This window comes from Saccoglossus kowalevskii, chromosome 12, assembly GCF_978046115.1.
Source record: "Saccoglossus kowalevskii chromosome 12, keSacKowa6.1, whole genome shotgun sequence".
Lineage (NCBI taxonomy): Eukaryota > Metazoa > Hemichordata > Enteropneusta > Harrimaniidae > Saccoglossus > Saccoglossus kowalevskii.
In genome coordinates, this window is record NC_140652.1 from 35,764,302 (window position 1) to 35,784,721 (window position 20,420).

A 20,420-nucleotide genomic window follows, 5' to 3' on the forward strand; every position below is an offset into this window, starting at 1 on the left:
TTGTTTTTATTATCATAAATATAGGCCATGTGACATTAACACGTGCTTTACAGGGCCACTACCAGTCACATTATTGATTCTTAACACACTAATTCCACTATTGCTTGCATAGCAGTTATACACTGTATATAACGACCATCAATGGGACTTCATTGAAATGGTCTTTATACACAGGTGGTCTTTATATAGAGGTTGAATTATGTTTTTATGCCAACTCATACACATGACATAATGAGATGATACTATTTGTACAAAACATTTATTTAAGTTTATCAAAATCAAATAAATTTGATTGATAAAATTTGAAATTGTTTCATAAACAGAGTGCTAATTATTATTTTTATCTCTGAGCAAAGGTGAATTTACAAAAATATTGCTGAAATGGTCACATCAGACAGGTTGTCTTTATACACAGATTACTTATGTTATGTATTGAGACTGCCTGAAAGTGGTCACTATGGCCAGGTGGTCACTATGGCCAGGTGGTCACTGTGGGCAGGTGGTCACTGTGGGCAGGTGGTCACTATGGCCAGGAGGTCACTGTGGCCAGGTGCTCACTGTGGGCAGGTCACTGTGGCCAGGTGCTCACTACGGACAGGTGTTCACTACGGACAGGTGCTCACTATTTGAATATTACAAATATTGTAAGTTTTTGTAAGAAAATATTTATTTCCTGAGTTGTTCTTTATTCAGGATGATTCAACAAAAACATATTGACAGTCCACCTCGTGTAGCCAGTCTAAGTGAAGATATGGTTGACTTGGATAATCAGCCACCCCCTTGTCAGAGAATGGGTGTGATGTGTGCCTTTGACAGTGAAGATGACTTTCAAAAGTAAGACATTATGAAGAATTACTTTATTATCAAACACAAATTTAAAGTTTACTTTATTATGAAATGTTTAAAATAAAATGCCGCTCATTTTTGTTGTCAACATATCATAGGTTAATCTTGAACATTGATAACATTGTAGTAGTTTTGCTCTGGTCACATGCATGGAATATCTGAGTTCAAGTCTTTACTAATTTGGTGAAATGCGATGTCTGTCAATCCTACAACACTGTTTACAAGAACAAACATTTTGACATCTAGTATAGATTACTTAATTTGAGTGACATTGTTGTGTTTTGCAGCCATTTTGATGGAATACTTGAGATGTTTTCACATAGTCCACCTGAGAGTCCAGGTTATATGGAAACATCTAGCACAGAAAAACTATACGACAGTGCTCAGGTAACTTGTACAATTCCAGTTCATTGTACTCTTTCAATACTCTTTTAATAAATACCATGTACCCACTACAGCACACCGAATCCACTTTGGCATACACCCTATACAGTCCATATGCAATATGCTTTCCAATTCAATTGGCCCCTCAATAATACTGAATGTTACATGCCCTCAATCCCAAAAGTGACTTTAGAATTTAAACTCAATTTAGCTGTTAATCAGTATGCAGTTCTTTGTTTCATAACTGCTAAACCGATTATCATCGTCATGGTTACTGTTTCCTCTCTAATAGACTGATGCAGACTCTATGGATGAACCAATTCACATTATCAATGTTGCCTTGAAGTCTGATAAAGTTGATGATAATGAACTATCAGAGACTTTTCTCAGATATGCTCAGAGCAAGGTGAGTTGTCATAGCAACAGGTTACAGGATGGAAATGTTATCATCATAGACATGTCTTAAAGTGATTTGACTAACATCTGAAATTAGTCGCTAATTACTCTGTTTGTTTGTTTTCCAAGAAGCCATTTATTGGTGTCAAACATTTTTTTATCTGTCATTTCTTCATCTTTACCACCATTGGATCGATGGCAGTATGACAATATTAACAGTCTATTTTATGACATTTATCCTGTGCAACTTAGAATGTATGCATTTATACTGAGGGACTTTTATTCTTTTTCAATAAACACTTGTGGTGTTTTCTCTCAGAATAAAAGTGCCAAAGTGAGTAGAAAATATATTTCCCTGGTATGACCTATGGCATGAAGATTAGTGTTTGAGTCTGTCTGTGAATCTGTCTGTCTGCATTGTTGTTGTTCTCATCTGTAGTGTACTTGAATAATCTTTCATTAGTGTACAATGTCTCTTTATTGTGTGCAATGAGGTACACTCATCCCAAAAATGTGTCATATCACATTTATCAATTCAACTGAAAAAACGATAAATCAGAATTAAAAAAATGCTTCAGAATTCTTCAGATGACAGTGTAATATTGACTTGTTTAAGTTGTACCCAGTTAACAACCCAATCACCAATTATGAAATCCAAACAACATTGTCAACAATATAGTTTGTTTCTTCTATTTTTACAGAAAGAACTTTTGTTCCAAAATGGAATAAGAAGACTTACCTTTTTAGTACTGCAGCCAAGAGAATTCCCAAAGTTCTTTACGTACAGAGCAAGGTTTGATGTAAGTTACTGATTGTCATTTTATTCATTTTACTATTATCGTTGACGTGTTTTGAGCAGTACACAATCGAAAAAACAAATCAAGTTTACAGTACGCTATCTAATCCTTTGTTGGCTGATACTATATTGTTTTTTTTAATTAGTTATCAACTTTTTTATTCGCTTAATAGGCAGAAGATTTATATTCTTGCCTTTAATCTGGGTAACCAACAAAAAACAAATAAACAACGAAATGTTATTCAAAATGGTATTTTCAGCAAAAATTACCATAGAGTGAAAAAAATAGCCACTTGTGATTCACCGATGGGTTTCACTGCACTTTCCTCAATGTGTGAACCCCCCCCATGGACTTCCACTGCAAAGTTGAAAAGTGTGATGTCAGTCCGTGATCGAAAATAGTACTTTAGTAATGTGATATATATTTCAGGTTTTTCTGTGTAATGAATCTTAGCCATTGATGACACAAATGACATTATTCCAATTGTCTTGCTTTAATGGTCATCAAGATCTTATTGAGAATGAAATAGCCATAAGATTTTTTCTATCCCCCACATAGTGTTACATTCTCCACTGTTATTACCTCCACTATTTCCCTGACCTCTGTAACCATGGTATTTGTTACCATGGTATTTACGACAGAGTCACAATGATGGTAGAGAATAAAACACTATTTGGGTGTGAAAACAAGTTGCATGGTTTTTTTCTCAACAAATCTCTGAGACAGTTCTGTGTACCCAACATGTTAGCATCATATTTTGAGGATTGATAGTTTAGTTCCCCCTCCACTATTTTACTATAAAATAAGAAATGGTCCAAAACATGACAGTTCATTTGAATGTTATTACGTGTTTTCCTGATATTTGCCAATTTTACCATTGTTTGTCCAATCATCCACTTATGCACACACATCTATTTTATGACATTTATCCTGTTCAACTTAGAATGTATGCATTTATACTGAGGGACTATTACTCTTTTTCAATAATCACTTGTGGTGTTTTCTCTCAGAATAAAAGTGCCAAAGTGAGTAGAAAATATATTTCCCTGGTATGACCTATGGCATGAAGATTTAGTGTTTGCGTCTGTCTGTGAATCTGTCTGTCTGCATTGTTGTTGTTCTCATCTGTAGTGTACTTGAATAATCTTTCATTAGTGTACAATGTCTCTTTATTGTGTGCAATGAGGTACACTCATCCCAAAAATGTGTCATATCACATTTATCAATTCAACTGAAAAAACGATAAAATCAGAATTAAGAAAATGCTTCAGAATTCTTCAGATGACAGTATAATATTGACTTGTTCAAGTTGTGCCCAGTTAACAACCCAATCACCAATTATGCAGTTCTGTCAATACAAGATAGAAGATCTCACACCAAGATGACTGCCACCAGATGATCCTTGTTAAGGATGGACATTTAAAATCTTGCTGGCTGATTGGAAATCACAAAGTTGCATATAACTCTGGGATATATAACATTACATGACAGCTTCACACATTGAAAGCAAACATAGTGTAGTCATATATAACATTACATGACAGCTTCACACATTGAAAGCAAACATAGTGTAGTCATATATATCATTACATGACAGCTTCACACATTGAAAGCAAACATAGTGTAGTCATATATATCATTACATGACAGCTTCACACATTGAAAGCAAACATAGTGTAGTCATATATAACATTACATGACAGCTTCACACATTGAAAGCAAACATAGTGTAGTCATATATATCATTACATGACAGCTTCATACATTGAAAGCAAACAGTATAGTCATATATAACATTACATGACAGCTTCACACATTGAAAGCAAACATAGTGTAGTCATATATATCATTACATGACAGCTTCACACATTGAAAGCAAACATAGTGTAGTCATATACAACATTACATGACAGCTTCACACAATGAAAGCAAACATAGTGTAGTCATATATAACATTACATGACAGCTTCACACATTGAAAGCAAACATAGTGTAGTCATATATAACATTACATGACAGCTTCACACAATGAAAGCAAACATAGTGTAGTCATATATAACATTACATGACAGCTTCACACATTGAAAGCAAACATAGTGTAGTCATATAGGTAGCCCTGATCCTCAAAATTATATTGACAGTTTAGACTTAGAATTTGTTTTAGTTGTTTATTTATTTGGTTATTTCTTTCATTTATTTTATAGACACCTGTCAAAGATTATTTTTATTTTTCTGATGCCGATGTAAAAGACTCCGACTCAGTGTTAGAGGTATCTCTAAACACCATTTACAAAAGACTGCATGAAAGCTGTATGCATGTTTTTTGCACATAAAATGGCACCCCTCTAATAATGTGCAGACAATTCCAACATTACCATCATTTCTCTAGGTCCTGGCTGATTAATAAAGTGAATGATTTATTACCCATAGTAAAAGAATTGTTTAGGCTTTACAGAGCAGCTAAAAATGTCCATGTGGTGATTAACAAGTTTGAGATGGAAAGCATAACTCAAATTTAGCATGTGCATGTTACCTAGCATGTGTGCAATGCATTGTTCAAGAGAACTTATTGAATATTTAATGAAAAGTTTAATAACCCACTAAAAACTGGCTAAATGTGTATCTATATTAGTCATATCAATAGAAATATATGACAATCATTTTCCATAATAGAGCAAAATTTTGAAATATTAAGGAACACTAAAAAGAAAACTAAAGTGCAAGGGTTGTTATCACTTGGTAGGATCCCTTAGTATGTCATCACTTGGTAGGATCCCTTAGTATGTCATCACTTGGTAGGATCCCTTAGTATGTCATCACTTGGTAGGATCCCTCAGTATGTCATCATTTGGTAGGATCCCTTAATGTGTCATCACTTGGTAGGATCCCTTAGTGTGTCATCACTTGGTAGGATCCCTTAGTGTGTCATCACTTGGTAGGATCCCTTAGTGTGTCATCACTTGGTAGGATCCCTTAGTGCGTCATCACTTGGTAGGATCCCTTAGTGTGTCATCACTTGGTAGGATCCCTTAGTGTGTCATCACTTGGTAGGATCCCTTAGTGTGTCATCACTTGGTAGGATCCCTTAGTGTGTCATCACTTGGTAGGATCCCTTAGTGTGTCATCACTTGGTAGGATCCCTTAGTGTGTCATCACTTGGTAGGATCCCTTAGTGTGTCATCACTTGGTAGGATCCCTTAGTGTGTCATCACTTGGTAGGATCCCTTAGTGTGTCATCACTTGGTAGGATCCCTTAGTGTGTCATCACTTGGTAGGATCCCTTAGTATGTCATCACTTGGTAGGATCCCTTAGTATGTCATCACTTGGTAGGATCCCTTGGTATGTCATTACTTGTTATGATCCCTTAGTGTGTCATCACTTAGTAGGACCCCTTAGTATGTCATCACTTGGTAGGATCCCTTAGTGTGTTATCGCTTGGTAGGATCCCTTAGTATGTCAATACTTAGTAGAGCCTTTTAGTGTGTCATCACCTGGTAGGACCCCTTAGTGTGTCATCACCTGGTAGGACCCCTTAGTGTGTCATCACTTGGTAGGATCCCTTAGTATGTCAACACTTAGTAGAGCCTTTTAGTGTGTCATCACCTGGTAGGACCCCTTAGTATGTCATCACCTGGTAGGACCTTTTAGTGTGTCATCACCTGGTAGGACCCCTTAGTGTATCATCACTTAGTAGGACCCCTTAGTGTATCATCACTTAGTAGGACCCCTTAGTATATCAACACTTGATAGGAGCCCTTAGTATGTCATCATTCAGCAGGATTCCTTAGACCTCTGGTGAGGAATTATCTCGATAGTGAAAGAATTAAAGGTGTTAATCATTCTTCGTACAAATAATTCTAAAACAGTGCAATAATTTAATTGGTCAATAACCTTGTATGTAACATAATAACTACTGGTGATAAATCTTTAACCTTTTTAACCATCCATGGCCTATCTTTTCATTTTAACTACATCACAACCGCCATTATTATGTTTGTATGAATACATCAACTAATAGTGCATGTTTGTTTTTCTGTAAAGTGTTATCCATACTAGTGCATTTAATTATTACTAACAGAACTAATGTTGATCAATGAAAAAAATCATAACCATCTGCTGTGTTTGTTTCATTTTACGACTATTTCAAATTCAGTAATATATTTATTAATTCATTATTTAATTTCAATATTTCATCATCTTTTCAGGCACTGTTTGACATATAGTTTTATTTTTTGTTTGTATGTTTAGTATTCAGTTTTGATCTAACAAATTTGATATAATGTTTTTTTTTCTGTTTATTCTTTTCTAATTGACTCAACCACCCTGATTTAGACTACCATTGTTTTATCGTCCCATATCCGACACTGCATGGGATCTTTCATGTTATCGCTTAACACAGATGTTATCACTCATTAGGGCCCCCTAGTATGTCATCATTCATTATAGCCCCCTAGTTTGTCATAATTATGTGGAGCTCTTGGTATGTCATCATTATGTTCTCACTGTTCACACAGATCTTATCACATGTTACATCACATCAGTGTAGAAGTCACAAACCCGTTTTCTCATCTACCCTTGGTAAGATCTCACTGTTCACACAGATTTTACCATCTGTTACATCACATCAGTGTAGAAGTCACAAACCCTATATATATTCTCATCAACCCTTGGTAAGATCTCACTGTTTACACAGATCCTATCACATGTTACATTACATCAGTTCAGAAGTCACAAGCCCTTTTCCTCATCTGCCCTTGGTAAGATCTCACTGTTCACACAGATCTTACCACCTGTTACATCACAACAGTGTAGAAGTCACAAACCCCTTTTTCTCATCTACCCTTGGTAAGATCTCACTAGCAGATCCTATGTGTTACATCACAACAGTGTAGAAGTCACAAACTCTTTTTCTCATCTACCCTTGGTAAGATCTCACTGTTCACACTGATCTTATCACTTGTTACATCACATCAGTGTAGAAGTCGCAAACCCTTTTTCTCATCTACCCTCGGTAAGATCTCATTAGCAGATCTTATGTGTTACATCATAACAGTGTAGAAGTCACAAACCCTTTTTCTCATCTACCCTTGGTAAGACCTCACTGTTTACACAGATCTTATCACATGTTACAGCACAACAGTGTAGAAGTCACAAACCCTTTTTCTCATCTACCCTTGGTAAGATCTCACTGTTTACACAAATCTTACCACTTGTTACATCACATCAGTGTAGAAGTCATAAATCCTTTTCCTCATGAACCCTTGGTAAGATTCCATTTTCCCTTTAAATCTTTCCACTTCTCATTATACTTTTTTGCATGTCTTCTTGTGTTGGGAGTTGTGTGCTGGTTTGTACATTTTTTTCTCTATTGTAATTTTTCTGATTTTTAGACAATCTCAATTTCATCTCTTTTGCAGTTTAAAGAGGACCGAATTTATCGCCACTTGGAACCAGCATTAGCCTTTCAACTTGAAATCAACAGAATGCGTAACTTTGACCTTCAAGCCATGTACACTGAGAATCACCGAATGCATCTGTATCTTGGATCAGCCAAAGTAAGTGGTTATTAAGTTGTAGTACCAGCCAAACAATTTATTTATTCTTGGGGAACCACCTAAAAAACCTAAACAACCTGAAAAGGTTTCACAGAGGTAAATCTGTGTTATTTAGCATACAAATAATGGAGATGTGATTCCATGGAAGTTTTGTACACTGTTACAGTAGTTCTAAATACAGCCTTAAAACCCACAAACTCTTTCCAACCAATAAGTCAGTTTCAGGTTCTAGTCAGCTGTCAGACGGTGAAAGTGTTGCTCTTGCAAGTATGGTACTTGCCTTACAATGTTTCTAACATGGTTGGGCCATTTTCACCAATCAGATTGAAGTATGCCCGTGTTAGAATCAATATAGCGATCTGACTGAATAAGTCATCAATTGGAGTAAACGTTGGCATGCATTGCAACTATGTTAGAAGCCAGTTATAGAATGACAAGCATGTCTCATCACCTCAAAACCCTGTCATCCTTTAAGCTACACTTACAAAATTGTTGTAAAATATGAGAAACTTATTTTGTATTTATACATGCTGATGGTGCAAGACAAATTGTGACATCTTGGTAACCACACAAAGAAACAAAGCAAATCTTGTAAAAAATCTACTGTAACAGTTTGTGAATATTTATGAAATCCTCACTGTGCTTACTTAGTAAAGTAACAAACTGTGAACTCGTCTTTTGTGGATCATTGTTCTTTTCTTCAACAATATACATGTTTATCTTTACACAGGTAGAACAAGGTCAGGAAGTGACGGATTATCGCTTCTTTGTACGAGCAATCATCCGCCACTCTGACTTGGTGACTAAGGAAGCATCATTTGAATATATGCAAAATGAAGGTGAAAGAAGATTGTTGGAAGCATTAGATGAAATGGAAGTAGCATCCTCTCATCCCTTGGTAAGTCACTTATCCTCTCATCCTCTGGTAAGTCACTTATCCTCTCATCCCTTGGTAAGTCACTTGTCCTCTCATCCTCTGGTAAGTCACTTATCCTCTCATCCCTTGGTAAGTCACTTATCCTCTCATCCTCTGGTAAGTCACTTATCCTCTCATCCTCTGGTAAGTCACTTATCCTCTCATCCTCTGGTAAGTCACTTATCCTCTCATCCTCTGGTAAGTCACTTATCCTCTCATCCTCTGGTAAGTCACACATCCTCCCATCCCTTGGTAAGTCACACATCCTCCCATCCCTTGGTAAGTCGCACATCCTTCCATCCTCTGGTAAGTCGCACATCCTTCCATCCTCTGGTAAGTCACACATCCTCCCATCCTCTGGTAAGTCACACATCCTCCCACCCTCTGGTAAGTCACACATCCTCCCATCCTCTGGTAAGTCACTCATCCTCCCATCCTCTGGTAAGTCACTCATCCTTCCACCCCATGGTAAGTCACATATGTTCCCATCCCATGGTAAGTCACATATGTTCCCATCCCATGGTAAGTCACATATGTTCCCATCCCATGGTAAGTCACTCATCCTCCCATCCTCTGGTAAGTCACACATCCTCCCATCCTCTGGTAAGTCGCACATCCTCCCATCCTCTGGTAAGTCACTCATCCTTCCACCCCATGGTAAGTCACACATCCTCCCATCCTCTGGTAAGTCACACATCCTCCCATCCTCTGGTAAGTCACACATCCTCCCATCCTCTGGTAAGTCACTCATCCTTCCACCCCATGGTAAGTCACATATGTTCCCATCCCATGGTAAGTCACACATCCTCCCATCCTCTGGTAAGTCACACATCCTCCCATCCTCTGGTAAGTCACATATGTTCCTATCCCATGGTAAGTCACATATGTTCCCATCCCATGGTAAGTAACTCATCCTCCCATTCTCTGGTAAGTCACTCATCCTCCCATCCTCTGGTAAGTCACTCATCCTCCCATCCTCTGGTAAGTCACTCATCCTCCCATCCTCTGGTAAGTCACACATCCTCCCATCCTCTGGTAAGTCACACATCCTCCCATCCTCTGGTAAGTCACTCATCCTTCCACCCCATGGTAAGTCACATATGTTCCCATCCCATGGTAAGCCACTCATCCTCCCATCCTCTGGTAAGTCATTCATCCTCCCATTCCCTGGTAAATTATTCTGTCATATCTTGTTTTAAACTTGATTATATTATCCTATTTGTACCATGCATTTTAGGTACCCTCAGTCTTACATGTTGTGTTATCTTCACAATCAATAATTTGGAACCACTTTACCATACAAGTCAACTTACATGAATATTATTGCATGTATATTGTTTTCTTTTCGAAATAATTTGTTTCAAATGACCATACAACTGTCCTATATTTGATGGGAGTTGCATGTCATGTCAGCCATTTCCATCCACTGTAATTTACTGAATCATGACAATAATACTTGTTGTTTATTTCAGGCCAAGCGTACTGATTGTAATCATGTTTTTCTGAACTTTGTACCAACTGTTATCATGGACCCTGGCAAGATAGAAGAGGACATTCGTTCTATGGTGTTACGATATGGTGCTAGGTTATGGAAACTGAGAGTGTTACAGGCAGAACTTAAGTTGACAGTCAGGTACATATATACTTGTACACTCTCTGATATTGGCTAAATTCAAAAAAATATTGAAATACGGTTACCCAAACTTGTTTTAATAGAAACAAAAACTTTATTTTTCCCATAATGCTATACTCTGTTCAGGCAGCCAACTGAGCTTTATAATTCTTAAACTAGTTTTGGTATACACAAGTGTTTTATTAGATTTACAAATACCCAGTGACAAGTAATAACTTGAAATAATTTGACAGGGAATAACTTAACAGGGAATAACTTGACAGGAATAACTTGACAGGGGATAACTTGACAGGGAATAACTTGACAGGGGATAACTTGACAGGGAATAACTTGACAGGGAATAACTTGACAGGGGATAACTTGACAGGGAATAACTTGACAGGGGATAACTTGACAGGGGATAACTTGACAGGGGATAACTTGACAGGGAATAACTTGACAGGGAATAACTTGACAGGGGATAACTTGACAGGGAATAACTTGACAGGGGATAACTTGACAGGGAATAACTTGACAGGGGATAACTTGACAGGGGATAACTTGACAGGGAATAACTTGACAGGGGATAACTTGACAGGGAATAACTTGACAGGGGATAACTTGACAGGGGATAACTTGACAGGGGATAACTTGACAGGGGATAACTTGACAGGGGATAACTTGACAGGGGATAACTTGACAGGGGATAACTTGACAGGGGATAACTTGACAGGGAATAACTTGACAGGGGATAACTTGACAGGGAATAACTTGACAGGGGATAACTTGACAGGGAATAACTTGACAGGGGATAACTTGACAGGGGATAACTTGACAGGGGATAACTTGACAGGGGATAACTTGACAGGGGATAACTTGACAGGGGATAACTTGACAGGGGATAACTTGACAGGGAATAACTTGACAGGGGATAACTTGACAGGGGATAACTTGACAGGGGATAACTTGACAGGGGATAACTTGACAGGGGATAACTTGACAGGGGATAACTTGACAGGGGATAACTTGACAGGGAATAACTTGACAGGGGATAACTTGACAGGGAATAACTTGACAGGGGATAACTTGACAGGGGATAACTTGACAGGGAATAACTTGACAGGGAATAACTTGACAGGGGATAACTTGACAGGGGATAACTTGACAGGGAATAACTTGACAGGGGATAACTTGACAGGGGATAACTTGACAGGGGATAACTTGACAGGGGATAACTTGACAGGGGATAACTTGACAGGGGATAACTTGACAGGGGATAACTTGACAGGGAATAACTTGACAGGGAATAACTTGACAGGGAATAACTTGACAGGGGATAACTTGACAGGGGATAACTTGACAGGGGATAACTTGACAGGGGATATCTTGACAGGGGATAACTTGACAGGGGATAACTTGACAGGGGATAACTTGACAGGGAATAACTTGACAGGGAATAACTTGACAGGGGATAACTTGACAGGGAATAACTTGACAGGGAATAACTTGACAGGGGATAACTTGACAGGGAATAACTTGACAGGGGATAACTTGACAGGGAATAACTTGACAGGGGATAACTTGACAGGGAATAACTTGACAGGGAATAACTTGACAGGGGATAACTTGACAGGGAATAACTTGACAGGGGATAACTTGACAGGGGATAACTTGACAGGGAATAACTTGACAGGGGATAACTTGACAGGGGATAACTTGACAGGGAATAACTTGACAGGGAATAACTTGACAGGGGATAACTTGACAGGGGATAACTTGACAGGGGATAACTTGACAGGGGATAACTTGACAGGGGATAACTTGACAGGGGATAACTTGACAGGGGATAACTTGACAGGGAATAACTTGACAGGGGATAACTTGACAGGGGATAACTTGACAGGGGATAACTTGACAGGGGATAACTTGACAGGGAATAACTTGACAGGGAATAACTTGACAGGGGATAACTTGACAGGGGATAACTTGACAGGGGATAACTTGACAGGGGATAACTTGACAGGGAATAACTTGACAGGGGATAACTTGACAGGGGATAACTTGACAGGGGATAACTTGACAGGGGATAACTTGACAGGGGATAACTTGACAGGGGATAACTTGACAGGGAATAACTTGACAGGGAATAACTTGACAGGGAATAACTTGACAGGGAATAACTTGACAGGGGATAACTTGACAGGGGATAACTTGACAGGGAATAACTTGACAGGGGATAACTTGACAGGGATAACTTGACAGGGAATAACTTGACAGGGAATAACTTGACAGGGAATAACTTGACAGGGAATAACTTGACAGGGGATAACTTGACAGGGAATAACTTGACAGGGAATAACTTGACAGGGAATAACTTGACAGGGAATAACTTGACAGGGGATAACTTGACAGGGAATAACTTGACAGGGAATAACTTGACAGGGAATAACTTGACAGGGAATAACTTGACAGGGAATAACTTGACAGAGGATAACTTGACAGGGAATAACTTGACAGGGAATAACTTGACAGGGAATAACTTGACAGGGGATAACTTGACAGGGGATAACTTGACAGGGGATAACTTGACAGGGGATAACTTGACAGGGGATAACTTGACAGGGGATAACTTGACAGGGGATAACTTGACAGGGAATAACTTGACAGGGGATAACTTGACAGGGGATAACTTGACAGGGAATAACTTGACAGGGGATAACTTGACAGGGGATAACTTGACAAGGAATAACTTGACAAGGAATAACTTGACAAGGAATAACTTTGCAGGGAATGTCTGCATCATCTGCATCCAGTGATAAGTTTGTGATGCATTCATCCCTAAATCATTTTCTACAAGTATAAAAATCACATGAATTTAATTCATTTGTCAGTAATAATACATAGTGTATAAATAAAATATAGGAAAGCTGTTTGAATAGACATAGCATGTTGTACAAAAACAAACTCAGTGATATTGTACACAAAATGTCTACAGATTTAGTATTTAAATCAGTAGTGACATGAATGATATGAAAATTTATACAAAGATATTTATTTTTATTTTAGACTGACTGCCTCTTCGCCACCCATTGCAATCCGTGTTTTCCTCACCAATGAGTCTGGATACTATCTGGATATCAGTCTGTATAAGGAGGTGACAGACCCTAATAGTGGACAGGTATGTACCATTGCAATCTGTGTATTCCTCACCAATGAGTCTGGATACTATCTGGATATCAGTCTGTATAAGGAGGTGACAGACCCTAGTAGTGGACAGGTATGTACCATTGCAATCTGTGTGTTCCTCACCAATGAGTCTGGATACTATCTGGATATCAGTCTGTATAAGGAGGTGACAGACCCTAATAGTGGACAGGTATGTACCATTGCAATCTGTGTATTCCTCACCAATGAGTCTGGATACTATCTGGATATCAGTCTGTATAGGGAGGTGACAGACCCTAATAGTGGACAGGTATGTACCATTGCAATCTGTGTATTCCTCACCAATGAGTCTGGATACTATCTGGATATCAGTCTGTATAAGGAGGTGACAGACCCTAGTAGTGGACAGGTATGTACCATTGCAATCTGTGTATTCCTCACCAATGAGTCTGGATACTATCTGGATATCAGTCTGTATAAGGAGGTGACAGACCCTAATAGTGGACAGGTATGTACCATTGCAATCTGTGTATTCCTCACCAATGAGTCTGGATACTATCTGGATATCAGTCTGTATAAGGAGGTGACAGACCCTAGTAGTGGACAGGTATGTACCTATGCAATCTGTGTATTCCTCACCAATGAGTCTGGATACTATCTGGATATCAGTCTGTATAAGGAGGTGACAGACCCTAGTAGTGGACAGGTATGTACCATTGCAATCTGTGTATTCCTCACCAATGAGTCTGGATACTATCTGGATATCAGTCTGTATAAGGAGGTGACAGACCCTAATAGTGGACAGGTATGTACCATTGCAATCTGTGTATTCCTCACCAATGAGTCTGGATACTATCTGGATATCAGTCTGTATAAGGAGGTGACAGACCCTAATAGTGGACAGGTATGTACCTATGCAATCTGTGTATTCCTCACCAATGAGTCTGGATACTATCTGGATATCAGTCTGTATAAGGAGGTGACAGACCCTAGTAGTGGACAGGTATGTACCATTGCAATCTGTGTATTCCTCACCAATGAGTCTGGATACTATCTGGATATCAGTCTGTATAAGGAGGTGACAGACCCTAATAGTGGACAGGTATGTACCATTGAAATCTGTGTGTTCCTCACCAATGAGTCTGGATACTATCTGGATATCAGTCTGTATAAGGAGGTGACAGACCCTAGTAGTGGACAGGTATGTACCATTGCAATCTGTGTATTCCTCACCAATGAGTCTGGATACTATCTGGATATCAGTCTGTATAAGGAGGTGACAGACCCTAGTAGTGGACAGGTATGTACCATTGCAATCTGTGTATTCCTCACCAATGAGTCTGGATACTATCTGGATATCAGTCTGTATAAGGAGGTGACAGACCCTAATAGTGGACAGGTATGTACCATTGAAATCTGTGTGTTCCTCACCAATGAGTCTGGATACTATCTGGATATCAGTCTGTATAAGGAGGTGACAGACCCTAGTAGTGGACAGGTATGTACCTATGCAATCTGTGTATTCCTCACCAATGAGTCTGGATACTATCTGGATATCAGTCTGTATAAGGAGGTGACAGACCCTAGTAGTGGACAGGTATGTACCATTGCAATCTGTGTATTCCTCACCAATGAGTCTGGATACTATCTGGATATCAGTCTGTATAAGGAGGTGACAGACCCTAGTAGTGGACAGGTATGTACCATTGCAATCTGTGTATTCCTCACCAATGAGTCTGGATACTATCTGGATATCAGTCTGTATAAGGAGGTGACAGACCCTAATAGTGGACAGGTATGTACCATTGAAATCTGTGTGTTCCTCACCAATGAGTCTGGATACTATCTGGATATCAGTCTGTATAAGGAGGTGACAGACCCTAGTAGTGGACAGGTATGTACCATTGCAATCTGTGTATTCCTCACCAATGAGTCTGGATACTATCTGGATATCAGTCTGTATAAGGAGGTGACAGACCCTAGTAGTGGACAGGTATGTACCATTGCAATCTGTGTATTCCTCACCAATGAGTCTGGATACTATCTGGATATCAGTCTGTATAAGGAGGTGACAGACCCTAATAGTGGACAGGTATGTACCATTGAAATCTGTGTGTTCCTCACCAATGAGTCTGGATACTATCTGGATATCAGTCTGTATAAGGAGGTGACAGACCCTAGTAGTGGACAGGTATGTACCTATGCAATCTGTGTATTCCTCACCAATGAGTCTGGATACTATCTGGATATCAGTCTGTATAAGGAGGTGACAGACCCTAGTAGTGGACAGGTATGTACCATTGCAATCTGTGTATTCCTCACCAATGAGTCTGGATACTATCTGGATATCAGTCTGTATAAGGAGGTGACAGACCCTAGTAGTGGACAGGTATGTACCTATGCAATCTGTGTGTTCCTCACCAATGAGTCTGGATACTATCTGGATATCAGTCTGTATAAGGAGGTGACAGACCCTAGTAGTGGACAGGTATGTACCATTGCAATCTGTGTATTCCTCACCAATGAGTCTGGATACTATCTGGATATCAGTCTGTATAGGGAGGTGACAGACCCTAATAGTGGACAGGTATGTACCATTGCAATCTGTGTATTCCTCACCAATGAGTCTGGATACTATCTGGATATCAGTCTGTATAAGGAGGTGACAGACCCTAATAGTGGACAGGTATGTACCATTGAAATCTGTGTGTTCCTCACCAATGAGTCTGGATACTATCTGGATATCAGTCTGTATAAGGAGGTGACAGACCCTAGTAGTGGACAGGTATGTACCATTGCAATCTGTGTATTCCTCACCAATGAGTCTGGATACTATCTGGATATCAGTCTGTATAGGGAGGTGACAGACCCTAATAGTGGACAGGTATGTACCATTGAAATCTGTGTGTTCCTCACCAATGAGTCTGGATACTATCTGGATATCAGTCTGTATAAGGAGGTGACAGACCCTAGTAGTGGACAGGTATGTACCATTGCAATCTGTGTATTCCTCACCAATGAGTCTGGATACTATCTGGATATCAGTCTGTATAGGGAGGTGACAGACCCTAATAGTGGACAGGTATGTACCATTGCAATCTGTGTATTCCTCACCAATGAGTCTGGATACTATCTGGATATCAGTCTGTATAGGGAGGTGACAGACCCTAATAGTGGACAGGTATGTACCATTGCAATCTGTGTATTCCTCACCAATGAGTCTGGATACTATCTGGATATCAGTCTGTATAAGGAGGTGACAGACCCTAATAGTGGACAGGTATGTACCATTGAAATCTGTGTGTTCCTCACCAATGAGTCTGGATACTATCTGGATATCAGTCTGTATAAGGAGGTGACAGACCCTAGTAGTGGACAGGTATGTACCATTGCAATCTGTGTATTCCTCACCAATGAGTCTGGATACTATCTGGATATCAGTCTGTATAGGGAGGTGACAGACCCTAATAGTGGACAGGTATGTACCATTGCAATCTGTGTATTCCTCACCAATGAGTCTGGATACTATCTGGATATCAGTCTGTATAAGGAGGTGACAGACCCTAGTAGTGGACAGGTATGTACCTATGCAATCTGTGTATTCCTCACCAATGAGTCTGGATACTATCTGGATATCAGTCTGTATAAGGAGGTGACAGACCCTAGTAGTGGACAGGTATGTACCATTGCAATCTGTGTATTCCTCACCAATGAGTCTGGATACTATCTGGATATCAGTCTGTATAAGGAGGTGACAGACCCTAATAGTGGACAGGTATGTACCATTGCAATCTGTGTATTCCTCACCAATGAGTCTGGATACTATCTGGATATCAGTCTGTATAAGGAGGTGACAGACCCTAATAGTGGACAGGTATGTACCTATGCAATCTGTGTATTCCTCACCAATGAGTCTGGATACTATCTGGATATCAGTCTGTATAAGGAGGTGACAGACCCTAGTAGTGGACAGGTATGTACCATTGCAATCTGTGTATTCCTCACCAATGAGTCTGGATACTATCTGGATATCAGTCTGTATAAGGAGGTGACAGACCCTAATAGTGGACAGGTATGTACCATTGAAATCTGTGTGTTCCTCACCAATGAGTCTGGATACTATCTGGATATCAGTCTGTATAAGGAGGTGACAGACCCTAGTAGTGGACAGGTATGTACCATTGCAATCTGTGTATTCCTCACCAATGAGTCTGGATACTATCTGGATATCAGTCTGTATAAGGAGGTGACAGACCCTAGTAGTGGACAGGTATGTACCATTGCAATCTGTGTATTCCTCACCAATGAGTCTGGATACTATCTGGATATCAGTCTGTATAAGGAGGTGACAGACCCTAATAGTGGACAGGTATGTACCATTGAAATCTGTGTGTTCCTCACCAATGAGTCTGGATACTATCTGGATATCAGTCTGTATAAGGAGGTGACAGACCCTAGTAGTGGACAGGTATGTACCTATGCAATCTGTGTATTCCTCACCAATGAGTCTGGATACTATCTGGATATCAGTCTGTATAAGGAGGTGACAGACCCTAGTAGTGGACAGGTATGTACCATTGCAATCTGTGTATTCCTCACCAATGAGTCTGGATACTATCTGGATATCAGTCTGTATAAGGAGGTGACAGACCCTAGTAGTGGACAGGTATGTACCTATGCAATCTGTGTGTTCCTCACCAATGAGTCTGGATACTATCTGGATATCAGTCTGTATAAGGAGGTGACAGACCCTAATAGTGGACAGGTATGTACCATTGCAATCTGTGTATTCCTCACCAATGAGTCTGGATACTATCTGGATATCAGTCTGTATAAGGAGGTGACAGACCCTAATAGTGGACAGGTATGTACCATTGCAATCTGTGTATTCCTCACCAATGAGTCTGGATACTATCTGGATATCAGTCTGTATAGGGAGGTGACAGACCCTAATAGTGGACAGGTATGTACCATTGCAATCTGTGTATTCCTCACCAATGAGTCTGGATACTATCTGGATATCAGTCTGTATAAGGAGGTGACAGACCCTAATAGTGGACAGGTATGTACCATTGAAATCTGTGTGTTCCTCACCAATGAGTCTGGATACTATCTGGATATCAGTCTGTATAAGGAGGTGACAGACCCTAGTAGTGGACAGGTATGTATCATTGCAATCTGTGTATTCCTCACCAACGAGTCTGGATACTATCTGGATATCAGTCTGTATAAGGAGGTGACAGACCCTAGTAGTGGACAGGTATGTACCATTGCAATCTGTGTGTTCCTCACCAATGAGTCTGGATACTATCTGGATATCAGTCTGTATAAGGAGGTGACAGACCCTAATAGTGGACAGGTATGTACCATTGCAATCTGTGTATTCCTCACCAATGAGTCTGGATACTATCTGGATATCAGTCTGTATAAGGAGGTGACAGACCCTAATAGTGGACAGGTATGTACCATTGCAATCTGTGTTTTCCTCACCAATGAGTCTGGATACTATCTGGATATCAGTCTGTATAAGGAGGTGACAGACCCTAATAGTGGACAGGTATGTACCATTGCAATCTGTGTATTCCTCACCAATGAGTCTGGATACTATCTGGATATCAGTCTGTATAAGGAGGTGACAGACCCTAATAGTGGACAGGTATGTACCATTGAAATCTGTGTTTTCCTCACCAATGAGTCTGGATACTATCTGGATATCAGTCTGTATAAGGAGGTGACAGACCCTAATAGTAGACAGGTATGTACCATTGAAATCTGTGTGTTCCTCACCAATGAGTCTGGATACTATCTGGATATCAGTCTGTATAAGGAGGTGACAGACCCTAATAGTGGACAGGTATGTACCATTGCAATCTGTGTATTCCTCACCAATGAGTCTGGATACTATCTGGATATCAGTCTGTATAAGGAGGTGACAGACCCTAATAGTGGACAGGTATGTACCATTGCAATCTGTGTGTTCCTCACCAATGAGTCTGGATACTATCTGGATATCAGTCTGTATAGGGAGGTGACAGACCCTAATAGTGGACAGGTATGTACCATTGCAATCTGTGTATTCCTCACCAATGAGTCTGGATACTATCTGGATATCAGTCTGTATAGGGAGGTGACAGACCCTAATAGTGGACAGGTATGTACCATTGCAATCTGTGTATTCCTCACCAATGAGTCTGGATACTATCTGGATATCAGTCTGTATAAGGAGGTGACAGACCCTAGTAGTGGACAGGTATGTACCATTGCAATCTGTGTATTCCTCACCAATGAGTCTGGATACTATCTGGATATCAGTCTGTATAAGGAGGTGACAGACCCTAATAGTGGACAGGTATGTACCATTGCAATCTGTGTATTCCTCACCAATGAGTCTGGATACTATCTGGATATCAGTCTGTATAAGGAGGTGACAGACCCTAGTAGTGGACAGGTATGTACCTATGCAATCTGTGTATTCCTCACCAATGAGTCTGGATACTATCTGGATATCAGTCTGTATAAGGAGGTGACAGACCCTAGTAGTGGACAGGTATGTACCATTGCAATCTGTGTATTCCTCACCAATGAGTCTGGATACTATCTGGATATCAGTCTGTATAAGGAGGTGACAGACCCTAATAGTGGACAGGTATGTACCATTGCAATCTGTGTATTCCTCACCAATGAGTCTGGATACTATCTGGATATCAGTCTGTATAAGGAGGTGACAGACCCTAATAGTGGACAGGTA

At 39.7% G+C, this 20,420-nt stretch overlaps 1 protein-coding gene across 4 annotated transcripts in view; it reads left to right on the forward strand.

The window, feature by feature from the left end:
• The window catches only part of LOC100370432 (acetyl-CoA carboxylase-like), a 111,417-nt gene that overhangs the window by 50,503 nt on the left and 40,494 nt on the right, over window positions 1-20,420 (forward strand). For 2 of the 4 annotated variants that reach the window (XM_085506618.1, XM_085506619.1), the window contains 9 exons: window positions 694-834; window positions 1,134-1,233; window positions 1,523-1,636; window positions 2,328-2,426; window positions 4,628-4,693; window positions 7,842-7,979; window positions 8,710-8,877; window positions 10,368-10,528; window positions 13,574-13,685. In XM_085506618.1, coding sequence (XP_085362744.1) covers window positions 694-834; window positions 1,134-1,233; window positions 1,523-1,636; window positions 2,328-2,426; window positions 4,628-4,693; window positions 7,842-7,979; window positions 8,710-8,877; window positions 10,368-10,528; window positions 13,574-13,685 — 1,099 coding nt within the window. The remainder of the gene's footprint in view (window positions 1-693; window positions 835-1,133; window positions 1,234-1,522; window positions 1,637-2,327; window positions 2,427-4,627; window positions 4,694-7,841; window positions 7,980-8,709; window positions 8,878-10,367; window positions 10,529-13,573; window positions 13,686-20,420) is intronic. The other 2 variants (XM_085506621.1, XM_085506620.1) reach the window with 1 other exon arrangement.